General features: G+C 37.1%; 1 protein-coding gene across 1 annotated transcript in view; it reads right to left on the bottom strand.

Moving 5' to 3' along the window:
• Positions 1-20513, bottom strand: part of FREM2 (FRAS1 related extracellular matrix protein 2) — a 201395-nt gene that overhangs the window by 99963 nt on the left and 80919 nt on the right. The window contains exon 3 of the mRNA XM_027856928.1: positions 5432-5578. Within this exon, the coding sequence (XP_027712729.1) occupies positions 5432-5578 (147 nt within the window). The remainder of the gene's footprint in view (positions 1-5431; positions 5579-20513) is intronic.

The raw sequence follows: 20513 nt of genomic DNA, 5'->3' as shown, positions 1-20513 counted from the left end.
CTCTCTCTCTCTCTCTCTCTCTCTCTCTCTCTCTCTCTCTCTCTCTCTCTCTCTCTCTCTGTCTGTCTCAAGTCTGCAAAGTGTATATCCTAATTTGAGCCAGGGTGTTATAAAACCCTGGGATGTAGGAAGTATAGGTATTATCTTCATTTTACAGATGTGAGAACTAAGGCTATGAAAAGTGAAATGACTTGCTCATTGTAATACAATTAGTAATTGTCAAAAATAGTGTTTAGACCTAGATCTCTCCTAGCCTGGTACTCTGTCCCCTTTGATCTGGGCCCTCACAGGTATCTTTGTGTCCTTGTATGGCTCATAAATAGCACTTAGAAGGTCACTTTTACATTGTTGTTTGTCCTTAGTTCTCAAAGAGGACCATGACATCAGGAAGCTGATGCCATGACTTGCAAGTGAACATAGTAGGTGCTCAATATCAATACATATTGATTGATTTGTCAATGCATTTATTGACTATCACGATAATAGTAATAGCCAGTATTTATATAGAACCTTCTATGTGCCAGGCACTGTACTTCTTATATCTACTTTAAATGTTTTTCATTTGTCAATTTTAATTATATTGGTTGGTCAGATATTCATTAATTCTAGGATAAGAAAGAATATATGCAAGTCTCCAAAGAGTAGCTAAACAACTTTCTTTTTACCTTATTCTTTCTAATTCTTCTCCAGGAAGTAATGAGGTCCAAAGCTAAACTGAAAACCAGCCTCTTGTGAACCCCACCCACTTTTGTGCAGAACTCCATTCAAATGGTAAAATGAAGAAATATTTCTGCCAAATATTACCTGCACAGGGAAAATCAGTTGCATAATTCATGAGCTGTGCTAAAGTTCATTCTTTTCTTCCAAAAATAATTAATTGTTAAACAAAACCCTTTGGCTCTAATTAGGAGTTGGAAGTATGAAAGAGCCTCTCTGCCCTTTAATGTGGGGCCTTTGATAGTTTAATACACTACTGAAATGGGTGAAGTTTATATACATTCTATTTTGCTAATGCGGGCTGTGAATGAAGCAATTATGTAATTACCACTGTGAAGACAACTATAAACTTAAGTATAATTCTTGAATTTTCTAACTATTCTCCCCTGACATTAGCTGTGATGTCAAATATTCATGAGTATGTTAGTTGGCTTAGTGATAGGAAGTTTTGTTTTTTTCTTTTTTCCTAGAAATGTTTGATTAAGAAGAGGAGGTAACAGGAACATATAAGGGCTTGAGTCACACACTGAGAGAAAGGCAGCTCTTTGAGGTTCCGAGGACTAAAGGTCCAGTCTTATGTCTGAACTCTCCTTCCTGGCCCTGGCACACTAAATCCTATTCCTGTTTGCTCTGACTGACAAGGTGTGGGCCACCAAGGGTAGGTTTCCAACTTTATATCACCTCAGGTTATTTAGTAACTCTGTGAGGTTAACCACTTACAGTGGTAGAGTCTTGTATCTTTGCTGCTGATGACATCCATGTCTATTGGGAAAAAAATGCTTTGTTCCAAATGAAAGCCACATAATCACACAGAGCAAATATAAAGCAACCAGATATAGCATGAAACTGCTCATTGTTTTACATTCAACCAAAAAGAAGCCAACATGTCAGAATGAACCAAAGACAATGTCTTGAAAGAGCATTTACTGAGAATATTTTGCAGCTGTTGACTTTATTGATTGCACACTAGTTGGTCATGTTGTGGCTGATAAAGTAAAGATAGCTGCTCATTCTGAAAAAACACACAAAATGCAAACAGATACAAACATTCTAAGTGCTGCTAAAGAGATTTGTTTTTAGTCCAGGTTTCCATTTCTTCTCCAGGCACAAAGTTCAAGTAAAACCCAGCCTTGGATCTGTAGCAAAGTGTGGAAAAATGAACTGTCCTGATGTGTTATTGCTATGTTATTTGGTTGTGATCACAGTCAGGAAAGAGATCTAAAAATCACTTGTGACTATATTGTCATCCAAAAGGAGCTCGTGGGGGCAGCTAGGTGGCGCAGTGGATAGAGCACTGGCCCTGAACCTGAGTTCAAATCCGGCCTCAGACCAAACACTTGACACTTGTTAGCTGTGTGACCCTGGGCAAGTCACTTAACCCCAATTGCCTAAAAACAAAACAAAAAACAAACAAATAAAAAAAACAAAACAAAGGGAGCTCGTGAAAACAGCTGTCTATGTTCAAGATATATAAAGGAAGGTGATTATTTTTTTAGCTACAAATTCCAACCTAAAGAGGAAACAGATTTATTCATTGTGTTATAATTGTCTGCAAAGAAAAGAGGAAATGTTCCAAGACATCTTGGGAGTAAATCAGATTATCAATACTGCTACTAGTCTTCTGATGCTGGTGTCTTCTCTCAAATGGAATTGACCTTATTGATTTTTTCTCCATTTTTAATAATTTGGTTGACAGTCCCTACATGAAAGGTTGGATGAATTACTGGTTAGAGTTCTGGACTTGGAATCAGGAAAATTTGGGCTAGTATTCTGCCTCAGACACTTAAAAGTTATGTGGCCCTAGGATATGCTATAACCTTCCTCCCACCTCATTTTCCTCATCTGTAAAATAGGCATAATTATGACACCTATATCACAGGGTTGTTGAAAGTATCAAATGAGAAAATGTATGTAAAGAGAACTTTTCTTATCATTATTCAGTTGTTTTTCAGTCACGTCCAACTCTTCTGACTTCATCTGAAGTTTTCTTGGCAAAGATCCTGGAGTGGTTTCCTTCTCCAACTCATTTTACAGATGAGGAAACTAAGGCAAACAGGATTAAGTTACTTGCCCAGGGTCACGCAACTAGTAAGTCACTAAGGCCGGATTTGAACTCAAGATGAATCTTCCTGACTTCAGGTCTGGTGCTCTATCCACTGTACTACCTAGTTGTCCCAAAATGTGAATTAGGGTTATCATTAATAAAGTTGGTCTTCTTATTCCCTTGAGGGAAAGATATTTATACAATTCAATGTGAGCACAAAAACAAATTACAGTTGATTGTGGGATAGCTTAAGAGCTGGAAGGAATCTTAAACATTACTGCCATTCCTTTATTATCATTCAAAATGGATTTGGAGGCAGCATATCTCCCTCCTGTTTTCCCTGCCTTTCTTCAAGTTCCAGCTAAAATCTCACCTTATACAGAAAACCTTTTCCACTCCCCTTTAGTTCTAGCGTCTTCCCTCTTCTAATTATTTCCAATTTATCCTGTATATAGCTTGTTTGTGCATGGTTATGTGCATAGTTTCTTCATTAGACTATGAGCTCCAGTAAAGCAGGGATTGTCTTTTGCCATTCTTTATATGCCCCCGGGCCTGGCACATTATAGGTACTTAATCCGGTTGTTGGTCCTTGATATCATAATATTGGCATCAGAGCACAGTGTGTCTGGCTGTGGCTGATCAGTCCAATACGAATTTAAAAGGCACTACCACAGATTGGGCACAAGTGGTCCATGAGACCATTTAGAGGAGAAGCGGTCCTGGATTTGCACAGCTCATGTTTCCTTTGTGCTCTGGGGATGCTGCTTTACTCATGCAGTACGGCAGCTCTTTTGATGCAGGCATGTCACGCTGGATGTTCCTGTGCCTGTATTCTCATATCTCACAGTCAATGTTAGTATCCTTCAGAGATACCTTGAGAGTATTCTCATACTGCTTCTCCTGACCACTGTGTGATCACTTATCTTGATTGAGTTCTCTGTAAAATAGTTTTTTGGGTAAAAATAAGTTTGGCATTTAGGCTATCTGAGTTGCGCTCTCTACAGTAAAGTTGAAATTTTGTCAATTCAACTCAGGAGAGGACCTCAGTGTCTGGTGCCTTATGTTGCCAGCTGATTTTCAGGATCTTCCTAAGATAATTCAAGTGGAAGGGGTTCAGTTTCCTGACATGGCACTGAGAGACTGTCCAGGTTTCACAGGCACACAGCAGTGTAGTCAGCACGAGGGCTCTGTAGGTACTTAATAAATACTTATTGACTGACTGACTTGGAGGACATGCACCTGAATATTTGTTGAGTGAGTGTTTGAATTCTAGTTCTTCCACTTACGGTTGTCTCTTCTGCGTTGCAACTTTCCCCATTGTGTTTTCAATATATTGCAGGTTGGCATAAGAAATAAGATGGGAATTTTGGGGGAGTTTTGTGGAAGCCACAGATGACAGGGGAAGGCCAGCAGACACAAAAAAGTTTAGAAACTAAGAAACACATAAAATACATGTATAGTATTGCATAATATCAACAGATTTTGTACCATAATACCCTAATAATTCAGACTTCTTCTCTGGTACAAAGAGAGGGCCAATATTTTACATATATTTTCCAGAAAATGGTGGCACTGCATCCTTAATCCCTGTGATGTGGAAGGGATAAATTACTTATAAAACCACATATTAACATTATCTATGTCCTATTATTTGGTCAAATAGTTCCCAATTTTTAAAAATCTGATTCAGGGGCCCATGAGTCATGTGTTTGATACCTCTGGTCTGGATGAACTCAAAGGTCCCTTCTACCTTGAAAGTTAGGACCCTGTGGTCTGTTGACTACCACACTACTAACTAAAGCCATAAACAAACCTTCTTTTCTTTTGATAGTTGCGTGCAATCAAACACAATCTGATGGAAGAAGAGTGTCTCTTCCAACTAGCATTGGTTTTGTTATGTATTTTTTTTTGAATGTAGGAGATGACTGGGAGGCAAAGCACAAAAACTATGCAAGGCTCTACAACACCAAGAGTATTTCCTTTGTCTAGTGTGCTTTATTCCTCTGGAACTTGTAAGGGCTCACCTGAGCATTCAAGTGCAACCCATGACAGGAAGTTTCTCCTATATGCTTAATGAGTTACTACTGAATGGTTTTTTGTTTGTTCATTATCAAAGGAATGTTCACATAGATTTCATACAACTATTTGAACAGTTTCATTACAGGGCTACATCCTAAAGCTTTCTACATGTTAAACACAGAAGAAGTACACTACCCCTACCATCTAATATATCTGAGTCATTTATTTCATTATGTTTTCAAGCCTTAATGTAGAAACAACTTTTCTTTTTGGAAATATATTTTTGAGGGCCACTTGAAGACAAGAGGGATGTATTTTAGAAACAGGTTTCTGATGTACCCTGTCTTTTGTCCCTGCCCTAGGCCACACACTGAAAATAACACCTAACTACAAAAAAGATCCAGAGTAGGAAGTACCCTGAGACTTGAAGCCCACATTACAAGTCTCATTGCGCAGTACTTCTCAAGACAAGCTGTAGCATTTAATCCTTAGAATAAATCTGTAGAAACATACTCATTGGCAGTTTAAGAATTTAGTTGATGTTATACATTAATAAGATTTAGAAATGAACTAAGAAATTCCGTTGGGATTCCCATAAAGAAAGTACACATTTTCAACAAGAAATAGAATGGGAGAACCAAATGAACTTACTGACAAAAGAAGTTTCTCCCAAGTAACCTCTGCGTTTGAGGACAATATCCAGAAATTTGAAGTCTTCATTGACCAGATAGTACTCTTTTTCCAAGGAAATCCATGCCCAATTCAGATGAAAATGTTGGTTTGTCAACTTATTTCCTCCTGGAAGGTAGAATGTTAAAATCAAAATGGCGTCCTTTTTCTGTCTATACATTCCTTAGATTTCAAACACATTAAGCAGGCCCTAAGAATCACCATGATTTGGCACAAGAAAGGTATAAATTACATGTAACATCTCCCTACAAAGCAATCTAATATAGTTTTAAACTTATAGAATGTAAGTATAAAACCATTGTAATAACTTGCTATCCAGTTCCTGACTACCTTGCCTTACACAATTCTTTGATTCCCTTAGTAATGTGTTTTGGTGTATATAGTCTCCTATAACTTCATTTACCATTGAGTGAGCCAGTAAATGTGCTATTTGTCAATCCATAGCCAAGTCTCATTTTATTGTGTCTTTGTATCTCCCCCTTACTATATCAGAGCTCTATCTGTTCATTTCTAAAAAGAAAATAAAATAAAATAAAAAAAAAACTAGCAGATTAACATATTATGCTAAAATGGCAGCATTTGTGAAAAACCAAGAAGAACCTCATGGTCTGATAAGAAAAAGAAGGAAGAGAAGCTGGGCATTTTTCAATATGTGTGATTGGCAGAGTGAAATAATCATCATTTTTTCCTTGGATATAAATAAATAAAAAAAATAGCACTTAGTAGTTGCTCTTGATATTCTAAGTATTTTTACTGCTCTGATGGAAGATCATCATTTCCTGTCATATATATGTACATATATACACATATATTTTGTTGATGTCTTTTTTTTTATTTTTAGGCAATTGGGGTTAAGTGACTTGCCCAGGGTCACATAGCTAGTAAGTGTCAAGTGTTTGGTCTGAGGCCGGATTTGAACTCAGGTCTTCCTGACTTCAGGGCCAGTGCTCTATCCACTGCACCACCTAGCTGCCCCTATACATATATATTTTAAAAGAAATTGTTGATTTCTTCAATGTGATTTATTTACATTTGAAGACTAATATTTATTTCCAGAGGAAAAATTGCCAATTTTTCATGAAAATCAATAGAAAAATGACTTAAAGATATTGAAGTAATGGAAACAATTTAGTAATACAACTATTCTGCAGAGTGATGGACAAGTAAGGAATAGATCTTTGTGTTTTGTTATTAATAATTATTGAATTCTTTAATGTTTTACTTTATTTTGTTTGGTCTTAGAACATTGTGACCAAGCATCATCATGCAGAAGTGCATTTCAAAAAGAAGCAGGGGTAGTAATCATGATCTCAGACAAAGTTAAAGCTAAAATAGATTTGATCAAAAGGGAAAATTAGTGAAACTACATTATATGCCAGCCATATTAATCAATGTTGTTTTAGATTATTTAAAATAACTAGACAGTATAAGGTTGGAATATTGCTGTGGTACAGCAAATGATGAGTTAATGGGCTTAGAAAAATATGGAAAGACTTGGACCTATGAAGGAAGACATTATCCAGCTTCAGAGAAACAGAGGAAAAACAAGTATAGTATGGCCTTACATAGATGCATTTGAATGTATATGTCTATAGATGAGTATGATTATAGATATCTAAGTATATGTATGTGTATGTATATGTATATGCATGTGTATGTATGTGTATATATATATGTCTGTGTGTATATGTGTATATATATATGTATGTATGTATATATGTATATATGTGTGTGTATATACACAAATTGTAGCCTTCTTGGGGGACGAGAGAGGAAAGAAGGAAAAGAAAAGTAAAAAGTACACAGCAGAGAACAAAAGAAAACTCACAAGGAAACAAAGATAGATAGCTCAGAACACAATGTATAGTATTTATTTTACAGACTTTCTTGAAATGGAAATTTATTGCTGTATGTTTTCAATCCTTTCATGTTCTGCTGTGCACATGGCAATGCTATTTCTTCTTTTATTTTGTATTTAAGTTTATAATACATTTATTTTTCTTTTCTTATTCTGTATTTGTTTTAATATTTAAGTTTTAAATAAATTAAAAAGTAAAATTAAAAAAAAGAAATGTATTCCACATTGTTGTAGGAATGGACAAAGTTGTAGTTACCTAGGGTATATATTACTAGAAGGGGCCACTGCCCCAGGGGAGGACAGAAATGGAATGAATTAAGTACAGCCAGGATATATGTAAGTATGCTGCCAACTACTTTCCAGCCCCATAGCCAGTTTTATAATAATAATTATAGATTAAATGAATAAGTATTAATCTTTCTATACTGTGTTTATAGTCAGTATAATTATCAAAGTAGGTACTTAATATTTCTATTATTACAAATGCAGTTACCACCAAGAATATAATTTGGATCTTTTGGGCGAGGGAGGAACTGGAGGGAGAGAACTTCTGGGGCCCATTGAAACAATTAGCCCTTTTGCTGTCTCTTCAATTGTTGAGAAGATGGAAAATATAAATGAAATATTTTCATTTCATTGGAAGTTTTCTTTCTGTATTTCATTTTAAATTATCTAAAAATGAAATATATAAATATATATGTGTGTATATATAATGTGTGTGTGTGCGTGTGTATGTGTGTGTGCGTAAATGTAGAGTGCTGGGCCTAGAGTGACCCTGGGCAAGTCACTTAAGCTCTGTTTGCCTTAATTCACTGGAGAAGGAAATGGCAAATCACTCCAGTATCTTTGCTAGTGAACCTCATGGACATTATAGTCCACGCGGTCACAGAGAGTTGGACTCAACTGAATAACAAAATGCATGCATATGTGTGTATATGTGTGTATGTATGTATGTATTCAAACATTTAGAATCTCATAGAAATGAAGACCTTCAAAGTTCTTTCAAACTGATGATGGGCATTCATGAAACATTTGCGGTGCAGCTGGAAACTCCTCATGTAAACACATGCCTGGTGTACCTGCTACCAGCTGTCTTCAGAGTTAATAAAACCTAGACTCAAGTTCTGCGTCTGACATCCATTGACTCTGGGACCCCGGGCAAGTTACTTAACCTCTCAGTGTTCCAGGCAACTAACTCCCTAACACTTTAAGTTGAAGAATGGTTGCTGATCTACATTGGCAGAGGGAATTTTATCACAGGTAGTTCACTACATAGAAGAAATATTACAGACCTGTCCCCTTTCCTCAAAAAAACTGCCTTACCATATTTGATCAACAATAAAATACCACAGAGTTAGAATTTTAATCACATTGTTTTGTTTTTCCAAAGGACAGCATATTTATTTTCCCTTTATTTTCTGAAAGTATAATCAAAACTTTACACTATACATGTTAAAGGAAGGGAGGGATAGATAGGTGAATAGCAAGAGGGAAAGCAGGGGAAAGAGAGGGAAGGAAAGAGGGAGAAAGAGATGGGAGTTGGGAGAGGGAGCAAGGAAGGTAAGTACTAGGAGAATTCTAATCCGATATCCACAAAACAGACACTCCTACCTTGCTCTCACCCACAACCTAGCCTTGGCTATGGCATGCCAGGTAAGGCGTAACACTGCTGTGAATCCTTCGTTCCCCACAAGAGGCTGCTGAAGAGCAAGTTTTGCTCTATTACTGATTGAAGGGAACATTTGTGACTTCTCAAAAAACAACAAAACTTTTTTAAAAATTGTCTTGGGTTAGTTGAACTCTTCTGGGGAGTACTTCAGTTCACTTTAATTATAGCCACTTAAACATATCTCCCCCTCATTGCTTTCCACTCTGTTCTTTTGGGCACACAAGCGTCCTCATTTCTTCCACTGTGCTGGGGAGATAAAACTTTCTTTTTCCACCTTCCTAGCAAAATGGAGCTGTCCATCTAACAGAAGAAAAGGAAATGTGTGTGATCTCTCTAATGTGAAAGCTACTGTACTTGGTAAAAGAAAGGAAAATGGTTATCAAATGATCACACTCCCCTCACAGTGCTCCTTATTACAACTTCCTTTGATGTGTCCCAACTGTTTCAGAGAAAGGTGAGTGTGGTGAACAACAATGCTGTGACAAGTAATTTCTTTCTGAAATGGGGCTAAAAAATGGACAAAGCTGGGAGAAGTGTTTTCAATTCTTCTTTCCATTCTGATGTCCCTGTACCCTAAAACTGCAATTAGCTCATTCTAGATAAGAAATCATATTTATGGGACAGAAATAACCAACTTGCCTCATAACTAACCAAGAGAAAAATCAAAGGAGAAGGAGAAGAAACAAGCATTGTATGGGTGAAAATAAAAGAAATTATCCGTTCTTCAAAATCTAACTCCAAGCCAACTTTCCTAATTCCCACCAGTCAGAAATATTTTTCCCTTGCTTCTACCTACCAAAATCCTTCTTTTTGTACCTTCTTTATTCATTTATCCTGTCCTACTTTGTATTAGTTTGAGTTATATTTGTATTTACTGCTAGCTAGACCACATTTGGGGAGTCAAGGAGAGAAAAAGCATTCGTTAAGCATCTACTATGCACTAGGCAATGTGCTAAACACCTCACAGATATTATTTCCTTTTATCCTCACAATAACCCTGAGAGGCAGAGATTATGGCTCTCATTTTATGTTTTGGGAAACTGAGGCAGTCAGCAGTTAAATGACTTGCTCAGAGTCACACAGCTAGCAAGTGTCTGAGGCTGGGTTTGAACCTGGAATCTTGCTGACTCCAGGGTCAGTGCTCTATCTAGTATAACACAATGCTCTGCACATAGTAGCGACTTTAACAAACTTGTTGAATTTGAATGTGCTAAAAATATGCTCTAATATCTCCGTATGACAATAAATAACAGAGTTCTGTAGCAAGCCTCCATAATTCCAATTCTTTTCCCTCCATTGCTTCTTCTGTCCCATCATCGAGCAATATTCCTTGAACTCTGTTTTCATCTTGTCATTTTTCTGCTTAAAAATCCCTAATGGTGCCTGCTTAACCTATAAAACCAAGTCTAGACAAATCTGTATAGCTTTCAAGCTGCTCACAATGAGGTCCAAACCTGTTTAATTTTATTTCCCATTCCTCCTTAACTCATGTTTTCCCCTTCCAATCCAATCAACAAGCATTTATTAAGCACTTAATGCCAGACACTATGCTAAGCACTTTGGATTAAAAAAAAAAAAACCAAAATAAAACAAGAAGAACAAAACCCAAAAACAAGCCAAAACAGTTCCTGCCTTCAAACAGCTCACTTTCTAAGGGAGTGGTGGTGGTGGTAGGGAAGGAGACAACCTACATAAATAGGTATGGATAAAATATGTACCCAGTAGAGGGAACTGGGAAGGGGAAGGTAGTCTTAGAAGGGAAGACAGTAGCAGCTGAATGAACCAGGAATGGTTTCTTGTAAAAATTTTATCTTTGAACTAAGTTTTGAAGGAAGCCAGGGATGTTAAGAGGCAGAGGTGAGGAGGGAGAGCATGGGGGAAAAGCAGTGCATGGAGATGGGAGATGGGGGTCATCATTTGTGAGCAGCAGTAAGCTGATCAGTACAACTGAATTGGAAGGTACATGGAGATATAGAGTTAAGAGATACCAACAGGATATGCATTTTGAAATGTCCAATAGTCAGTTGATAGTATAGAATCGAAACTCAGGCAAGAGACTAGGACTGGTTGCATAGGAGATCTCTATGCCATCTGCCCAGAGATCTACACCAAAGGAGAGAATAAAGAAAGATGAGAAAAGGGCAGAGGTCAAAGCCTTAGGGGCACCTTTAGTTCTCAAGCAAGGTATGAATAAAGTTCCAGCAAAGGAAATTGAGAATGAGCAGTCAGACAATTAGGAAGAAGAGATTAGAGTCTTAAAAACCTAGAGGGTAGGGGATAGCTAAGAGGAGAAACTGAATGGCAGTGTTGTGCTGCAAAGAGGTCAAGACAGATGAGGATTGAGAAAAAGGTCTTTAGATTTTACGATTAAGGGATCATTTGGTAACTTTGAAAAGGGCAGCTTAGTTTCAATGATGAGGTCAGAATTCAGACTGAAGAGGATTTAGAAGAGGAGGGTGAAAGGATGTGAGAGTGCTGAATCTACATGACTTTTTAAAGGAGGTTAACTAAGAATAGAGGCAGCTAGATGGCTCAGTGGATAGAGCTCTGAACCTGGAGTTAGGAAGACCTGAGTTCAAATCCAGTCTCAGGTACTTACTAGCCATATGACCTCGGGCAAGTCAGTTAATGTCTGTTTTGCTAGGTGACTCAATGGATAGAACACTGAGCCTGGAGTTAGGAAGACCTGATTCCAAATGCGACCTCAGATACTTAATAGCTGTGTGACCCTGGGCAAGTCACTTAACTTCTGTTTGCCTTAAGCTCCTAGCAAAGGAAATGGAAAATCGCTCCAGCATTTTTGCCAAGAAAATTCCATGGACAGTATGGTCCACAGGGTCACAAAGAGTTGGAAACAACTTAACAACAGCAACAAAAAACTGAGAAAGGAGGTTTCCCTTCATTGAACATGCACGTCAGGCTGTTTCATACCTTCCGACCCTTAGAGTTAAGCTAGTCTGATATTCTTATTTTGCAGATGAGGAAAAAGGTCCAAAGAAGTTATCGACTCCCCAGAAGTCATATAGGTAGAATGTACAGAGATAAAATTGGAACCCAGGTCCTCTGTTTCTAAATCAACTGCTCTTTCCATTATACTACGGATTCATCTGATACATTAGCATCCCTCCTCCCAGACAAAAATTTTATTATTTTTAATTAATTTTGATTTCAAAGCCCCAAATGTCAAGTTTAAAATGATTTGCCATAAGAGGGCCTGAGTTCAAATCCTGACTTTTCCGTTTATTCCGTGTTATGACTTAAAGAATCATAACCTCTCAGAGCCTCATATTCCTCATCTGTAGAACAAGGGGGAAGAAGCAGCTGATGCTGAGGGTCCCTTCTGACTCTAAATCTATGATTCTACTAACCTGACTCTAAACATAGTCACTAACTCTATGACTATGGATAAGATAGTTTTCTTCTTTCAGTCTCCATTTCCTAATCTGTAAAATGGGGTAAGAGTTGTTATGAGTAAGTTTTTTTGTAAGGCACTAATTTGCTTTGTAATTTTCTTATCTTTAACACTTACTAGCTGTGTAACTATGGGCAAAATGAGAGAAATAATACTTATTTAAGTATAGGAAGGAAGGAAATGAGCATTTATGAAGCACTTAGTGTGTGTCAGAAACTATGCTAAGCACTGGAGATACAAAAATATGAGGACAAAGAAAGTAATTTCCTGCCCTCAAGGAGCTTCCATTCTGACAGGGGAAGACAACACACAAGAAGGATCTGAAGGGACAGAGGGAAGAAGGTACCTAGTTTGAGGGAGTAGTTTTGAAGTCTACAAAGGCAGTAACAGGGTCAGAAGGAAAAAGAAGGCAGACTGGTCTGGGCCCTTCCACAAAATGAGGCTCCAGGAGAAACTTGCCAATGAGAAAAGGGGACAGGCCTTGTGGAGGAACATTGAGTGGTACTGGAAGACTCTTCCAGGATTAGAAAACCCAAGATAAGTTCCCGAATGAGCCAGCAGTAGGGAAGGGATGATTCTGAAGTCCGGAAAGTTAGGAATAAGGCAGGTAGGAAGTATCTCAATGAAAGTGCTTATTTTTTGTTTTCATTCCTAGTTATAACCTCCCTTAGCCTTTCTAAATATTGGTACTGTGTCTTTATACTAATTTAAAAATTTTTTTTCTAGGATAGCACACCTCCCACTTTCCAACTCCCACATAGTTTGGGGTCTACGTCCAAAGGGCTATTTCACTTGGCGATGGAAAGGGGAGAGTAGTGGCCCCAGAGCACATTGGAATCAGCTAAGGTTTAGACAAGTGATGGTGAGCATACCCAACATTCTGCCTGACCTGCTGACATAACACAGGCCAGATTTATGCATTCAAGAGCCATACCTCCCAGAGCGCATCTCAGGCACTCACCGAGCCCAGACAATTGCACTCTTAACAAAATTTCTTTAAGTTAATTTGTGCACTTATGTTGCCCACGATACTTTTCCTTCTTTCAGGTTTCAATCATAACCCCACAGTTATGTAAATATCCCACAGATCATAAATCAATGACCTTCCCCTTCCTTAGTTAACAGCCTAGATGAGTATCTGTAACACAAATATGAGAAGAGGAAACTCCCAAAGTGACCTGAAGATTAAACAAAAGGATTGGTAGTAAAGATTAAAAAAAAGGTTTAAAACCTAGTGTCTGCATCTCATTGCAAAATGTCTTCCTATTACATTGTTCTTTCTTGTCTTAGCAAACAAAACATACTGAATAATTTAACATAATTTAAGTTTTTTATTGGTAACAGGTGGGGAGATTATGAGCATCAGTTAATGTGCTATGCAATAACACAGTAATGTCTTCAAGGCTGTGGCATGCTTAGTATTGATTGCTCCTGACTTAAGTGGCCTTCAAACTTTAATTTTCTAACTGGAATTTATTTTGAGAAGTGGCACTGTGATATAGTGAGTAGGGTTAGAGATAGCTATGGGACATTCAGTTTGAAATGTCTAACAGGTAGGTGATAATGTGGGATTAGAACTCAGGAAAGAGACTGAAACTAGACACATATAGTAGATTTTTATATCATCTGCTTGGAGAGGAAAATTGCACCCATGGGAGCAAATGAGCTCACCAAACAAGAGAGGAAGACACATTTATTAAGTGCTTACTATGTGCTTGGAGTCAAGCACATAGCATTCATAAAACCATACATTCAAGAACCACCTCTGACCCATAATAGTTGTGTGACTCTGTGACCTTCTGAATTTTGATGAATCCCTTAACCTCTTAGTTTTCTGAGATTGTAAATTGCAGAAAAGTCATCTGTCTGTAATGGTAGAGGGAGTTTCTGGATGGTCAGCTCTCTACATCAACAAAATCACAAGTCTGAACCAAATATTTTTTTTCTTCTGAGTCTTTCCTTATTATTAACCTGTACTTCTCAATATTATTGGTATTTTTATGACTAGTAGTATCCCACAATCACCTTTATTTAATGGTGCTGACAAATTGTCCATAGAAACCCATGGAGATCTGAACATTTCCAGAGAAATCCAGATAATGCTCTCTTAACTCTTTTCCTAATGAAAAAATACTGCCTGGGCTTTTATAATAGCTATTTTCTTAATTAGTGAGAGTTTTTTTTAAATAGTTCCAAATTCATGGCCCTGTTCTTGAAAATGGAAAGTTCTGGGGGTCTATCAGATCAGCAGAATTGTACTGTGTAAGTGAATGGGCATTTTGAGTCAGTGAAGTAAAATACCAAGTGCTGGTTATCAGCCTGCTTGGATTTTAAAGTATGACATTGTAAGACACACTCTAGAAAACAAGTTAACTTCAGGAAACCCATTGAGGTCTCATTATTGGTTATTGGTAATAACTGTGAAAAGTTAATACAAATATCATATCTGAAACTGTTAGAGTCAGTCAGTAAGCATTTATTAAGAGCCTACTATACACCAAGCACTGTGCTAAATGTTAAGAATACAAAGGAAGACAAAAAACATTCCTGGCTTTAAAGGCACTTACAGGTTATGGGATGAAGGATGGATTCACAACATGTAAACAGCTATCAACAGTGAAGCTATACACAAGATGAATTGATTGCATTTAACTAGACTTCCAGTAAATTCCTATTCTAATGCCTCATTTCATGGTATAGAGATGCTCAGTAGTTCTCGGAATCTTTAATAGACGATAGCATATAAATCCTACTAAGCAATCAATTGACATGTATTTATTAATTGCCTACTATGTGCTAGACACTGTGTTTGGGATTGAGAATACAAGGGCAAAAATGAAACAGTCTCTGGGGGCAGACAGCATGAAGACATATAATCAAATACAAAATATATACAATTTAGAAAGGTTTTTGGAACAAGCCTATTCCCTGATCACAGCCTAACTCACTTCTCTGATATTCATCACCAAAAAGTTGGATACCTGGTAATGATTTTAATATATTAATATACATTATACATTATTGTATTACATGTCACATTATAACATATATTATGTGACATTATGATTTACTATGTTTATTACATATAAAATTTAAGATAAAGCTGATCTTTTTGTTACTAAATCACAGGCATTTTCACACCCCACCTAAGTGAACCCTTTCATAATACAATCTGATTTTTTGAACATCTAATACAAAGACTATATCTGATATTGTATACAATATTCTGTCCTAATTGTCCACCACCTCACAGCCATAGAAAAGGAACTGTTTTTCACCACCTGTTCTCTGACATCAACTGATGATTTTTTTCCCACAATGTAACTCACAAAGACCATCTACCAAGACACCTATCAATTGGTTTAGGTCTGCCTACCCTGATGAAGTCATCAATCCTTTATTTAATTCCAGAGTATGAACTTAATTCTGCATGAAATGAAATTTTACATTTTTTCTGATTCCATACTAGTCAAAACATAAACTGTCTCTGATATCTATGCAAAATCTTATTTACTCAAACACTGCATTGGTTTGACATATATATATATATATATATATATATATATATTTTGGGAATTCTATTTTCATCTACTATGACTGTTCCCCTTTGAGGTGTGGTATATTAACTATGACAACATGTCTAATTTATCATCAGACTCTGTATATATGCATATACATGCATATTGTATATATAACATATGTGAATGATATATATATATATATATATACACACACACCTAGGCACATTTTAAAACATAACAGCTAATAAATAATAGCTAACATTTATATAGAGCTTTATGGGATGAAAGTGGGTTATATTATCTCACTTGATCCTCACAACACTGTGAGATAGGTGTTGTTCCCTTTTTAGATAAGAAGAAACTGAAGCCCAGAAAAGAAAAGAAACATGGCCATGATTCCACAGCTTGTAAATGTCAGTCTGGAGTTGAGCCTTGGAAACTTCCTCTCTGAGTGCATCACTGTACAGCAGAGATTTAAAATCCTCAATATGCCAAATTTTTCAACTGGTAAACATTTAGAAATTCTCCCTCTGTTTGGTCTAAGAAGATAGAAACAAGAACATAGATTTAACCCTGAATGATATATGATCCATAGAAGGCCTTTCTAGAATGGACAGAATGCGATGTATTATAAACAACTCACTAAGTCTCATTTGAAACAAATTAAAGTACTTAACTGATGTCTTAAATCCACACAACAGGTGCCCGACAGCTGAAAACCACACTCCCGAATGCTTTGTCCCCGAATGCTATCACTAAAAAGCCACAGAAATTTTGATGAAAAGACCTCTTTTGAACTTTTCCAGTTGGTCTAATGACTTCTTCATATAGGCCATGGGAACTCAATACCTTTTCAGAACAACAAAGAATCACAACCTCCAATTAACCCTCCCTAAAAACACAGCCTTGTCTTATTCCTGAGAAGATGAGGCATGCTTCTTAAACAGAAAACTGGTGTGACAACTCTGGCTTGTGCTTGATCGAGGGGTAATTCCAGGGTGCCCATTGAATTTCTAATAGGGACTTTCTGGAAAATAGACCTTCAGTTACCAAGAACTAGTTGAAAAATGTACAAGTTCCTGGTTCCCTCTGATAGAGCAAAAAATAAATTATGGGAAATCCAGTGCTTGCCAATGTTCAGAATGAAGTTAAAGCTAGAAACTAAATTTGGTACTACCCTTAATAGAAGTGGCTTCCATGAAAGTCCTATTCTGATGTCTCATGAATTATTTGGAGGTGATTCTGGAATTCTCCAAGGGTATGTCAGTGTAGTCCAGGTTCAGGCAGCTCAAGATGAAAAGACACCAGGACCAGTGAGACAGCTTGAGATGCCTATCTAATGATTATCTTGAGCAGGCAGGGGTGCAGAACCTGTGCCCTGGAGGTCACACATGGCCCTCTAGGTCCTCCAGAGCGGCCCTTTGACTGAATCCAAATGGCCTCAAGGCTGCAGGTTCCCCACCCCTAGTAGGAGAAGCTTCTTACCAGGTTGGCCATAAGGTCATACATGTCTTAGCCATGCAAGTAATGAAAACTATCTATTAAGGCCAAAAGAAGATGCATTCTGTTACCAGACTGGAAAGAGTATTTCCCCAGCCACTCAAACCATACACCCACAGAGGCTGAGATAAATACATGGATGAAGAAAGACAAATGCTAAGGAGAATAGACACATATATACCCAGAATAAGAGTAGCATTGATGGAATACTACCCTCATTCTATAGTCTGTTGAGGTTAGACACTTTGTCTCCCAAACCTGCAATTATACTGGTTGTTCTCTTTGCTGGAAAAGTCTCAATTAAAATCCCACCTTCTTCAAGAAGCCCTTCCTGATCCCTCTAAATGCTTGTACCTCCTCTCTGTTGATTATCCTCAATTTATCATGTATGTATCTTGTTTAGATAAAATTGTTTGCATGTTTTCTCCCCCCAAAACTGTATTTTTTGGGTGGAGATGTCCTTTACTTTTCTTTGTATCCTTAGCACTCAGCAAAGTGACTGGCACATAGTAGGCCCTTAATAAATAGTTGCCAACTTGATTAAAGGTTTATAAAGTCAATGGTGCATTTTCAAAAGCACAGCATCTATAAAGGCATTATTTCATGATGCAAATTCTATAAGATCCAGTCACTCCATATATCAGGGCTTTCAAAGCACTGATAGAAATAAAAAGATGCCAAAATATATTTTTGAATAAATATATGTGTATGTATATACACACACATACTTCCAAAGGATATAGTGGAAATAAGGATACCTGGGTTCATAGCCCACCTTAAATGCTTACTAGCTGTGATCCTGGGGAAATCACTTAACATCTCACAAAATTTCACTTTCCTCATTTGCAAAATGAAAATGGTACTACTTTCATTACCTACCTTTCAAGATTTTTGTGAGAAACATACTTTACAAACTCTAAAGTGCTATAGAAATGAGTTATTATTTGCTGCATTAAATATAGCACATATTTTATTATGCACATATTCTTTTTCTGGGGAAGTGATTTAATTCTTAATATACTAAAAATGATACATTTGATTTAGGCAGTGTAGTACAGGGAAGAGAATCTTATTTTTGGAATCAGAGAACGTGGGCCTGAATCTGGGATCAGCTACTAATCAGCTCATGACCTAGGACAATCAATCAAACCTTTATAAGAGACTGTTATCTGCCAGGAACTGTGCCAATTAGTTGGGAGACAAAGATAAAATGGAATAGTTCCTGCCCTAAAAGAGTTTACATCTGAACAGGTGAAATAGCATGTATCATACAGGCAGAGTATATATAAGATTTTCTCACCTATAAAATGGAGAGGTTGGATTAGATGACATCTAGATGGTTCAGTGGATAGAGAGCACTGGGCCTGAATTCAGGAAGACCTGAGTTCAAATCCTGCCTCAGACACTTCCTAACTCTGTGACCCTGGGCAAGTCATTTGGCCATTGTCTGCTTCAGTTTTGTAATATGTAAAATTGGGGTAACAATAGCAACTACTTATCGCAGTTGTTCTGAGAATAAAATGGTATGCTTGCAAAGTACTTTGCAAACCTTAAAAAGCTGTATAAATACTGGCTATTATATATATATATATATATATATATAACTACTTAGCTAAAAATAATTTTTTCAATAGCTATCTTATATGTGTAAATAGATAGTAGCTAGGTGGTACATATATGTAGGTAGTACTTACATATAATATAATATCTTTGTGTATATGTATGTATGTGTATGTGTATGAATGGATATATAGTAGCTAGTGGAGCAGTAGATAGAATGTAGGACACAGGGAGATCTGAGTCCAAATCTCACCCTATGATTCCAAGTAGCTGTGTGACTTTGGATAAATTACCTAAATCTCTGCCTCAGTTTCCTTATCTGTAAAATGAAGATAATAGCACTCCCAGGGTTGTTAGGAGAATTCAGCTAGATGACAGTTGTAAAGCATTCTGCATACCTTAAAGTGTTCACAAATGCTATTATAATTATTATTGTTATTATTATCATTACATCTAATTTTTTTTCGATCACAATATATATCTAATGCCCCCAAGTCTTGGATTCCAATCCTTCATCCATTGGAACAAAGATTCCCAAGTTCAATTAAACCAGGTCTAATAGTTCATTCATTTGGAAAAGCGGAAAGCCTGATGCTGAAAGTGTGTGCACAAAAAGTTGTGTATTTGTTTCTGTGTTAGATTTGTTGGAATTCCTATTGTAGAGGAGAATGCAGTTGGTAGTAACCCTGTCTTGTGTCCTTGCTCGGGATATTTACTGGCAGCTTCCGCCCCCGCCCCCCACAGTGTCCCTAAGACTTCAGAGGAAAAACAAACTAAAAAAAAAACAAAACCCCACAATTTTATACATTACATTTTGTTTCCTTCATTAATATTATTCATGTGTTTTCTCTTATAGATCTATTCCCACCAAAAATATGTAGCTGCAGCTACATTTAAAAATAGAAGTGAAAGAACACAGTGTAAGGAATCTATTTGTTGAAGTAATACCTATTTTATCTAGAACTCAATTAAGTTCATTAGAAAGATCCACACCCTCTACCTACTTCAGGGGGAAAAAAAAGCCAACCTAACATTCATGCATATACAACCTACCACCTGGCTCAGCAAGATTTCATGCATGAGCCGCCTGCAGCTACAAACAAATTTATTAGATCTCTGGCAACACATTCTTAAAATAAACTTAATAGCCTTCGGGTCTTTGCTCAAATCATAGCCTAATTCCTTTTGCGGCGCCAGACAACTTCCCCCCAAAAGGAGACTCCACTTGGAAATGAAAGCTGGGTTTCTCAGTCACCACCGCAGAGTAACCGGTTTAGCACCATTTATTTGGTTAATTCCCTGTGATGTGAGGTTGTTTTCTGATCCCTATTTGTAAAATAGTGCCCCACACGTTACTATATGCAAAATTCATAGCAATTAACCTGAATTACTGCCTGGGTCATATTTGGGGCTGTTGGAGGTTTTGAATTGTATTTTTAAAAAATTAATTTTCTCCACCTGAAATACCACAGAAACAGAAAGTGAAAGGGGCGGCGGGGACGGGGCAGGGAGGGGAGAAGAGG

Source organism: Vombatus ursinus, unplaced genomic scaffold, assembly GCF_900497805.2.
Source record: "Vombatus ursinus unplaced genomic scaffold, bare-nosed wombat genome assembly UNPS02011700.1, whole genome shotgun sequence".
In the NCBI taxonomy this organism is placed as follows: domain Eukaryota; kingdom Metazoa; phylum Chordata; class Mammalia; order Diprotodontia; family Vombatidae; genus Vombatus; species Vombatus ursinus.
This window is presented reverse-complemented; position numbering and strand designations above follow the sequence as displayed.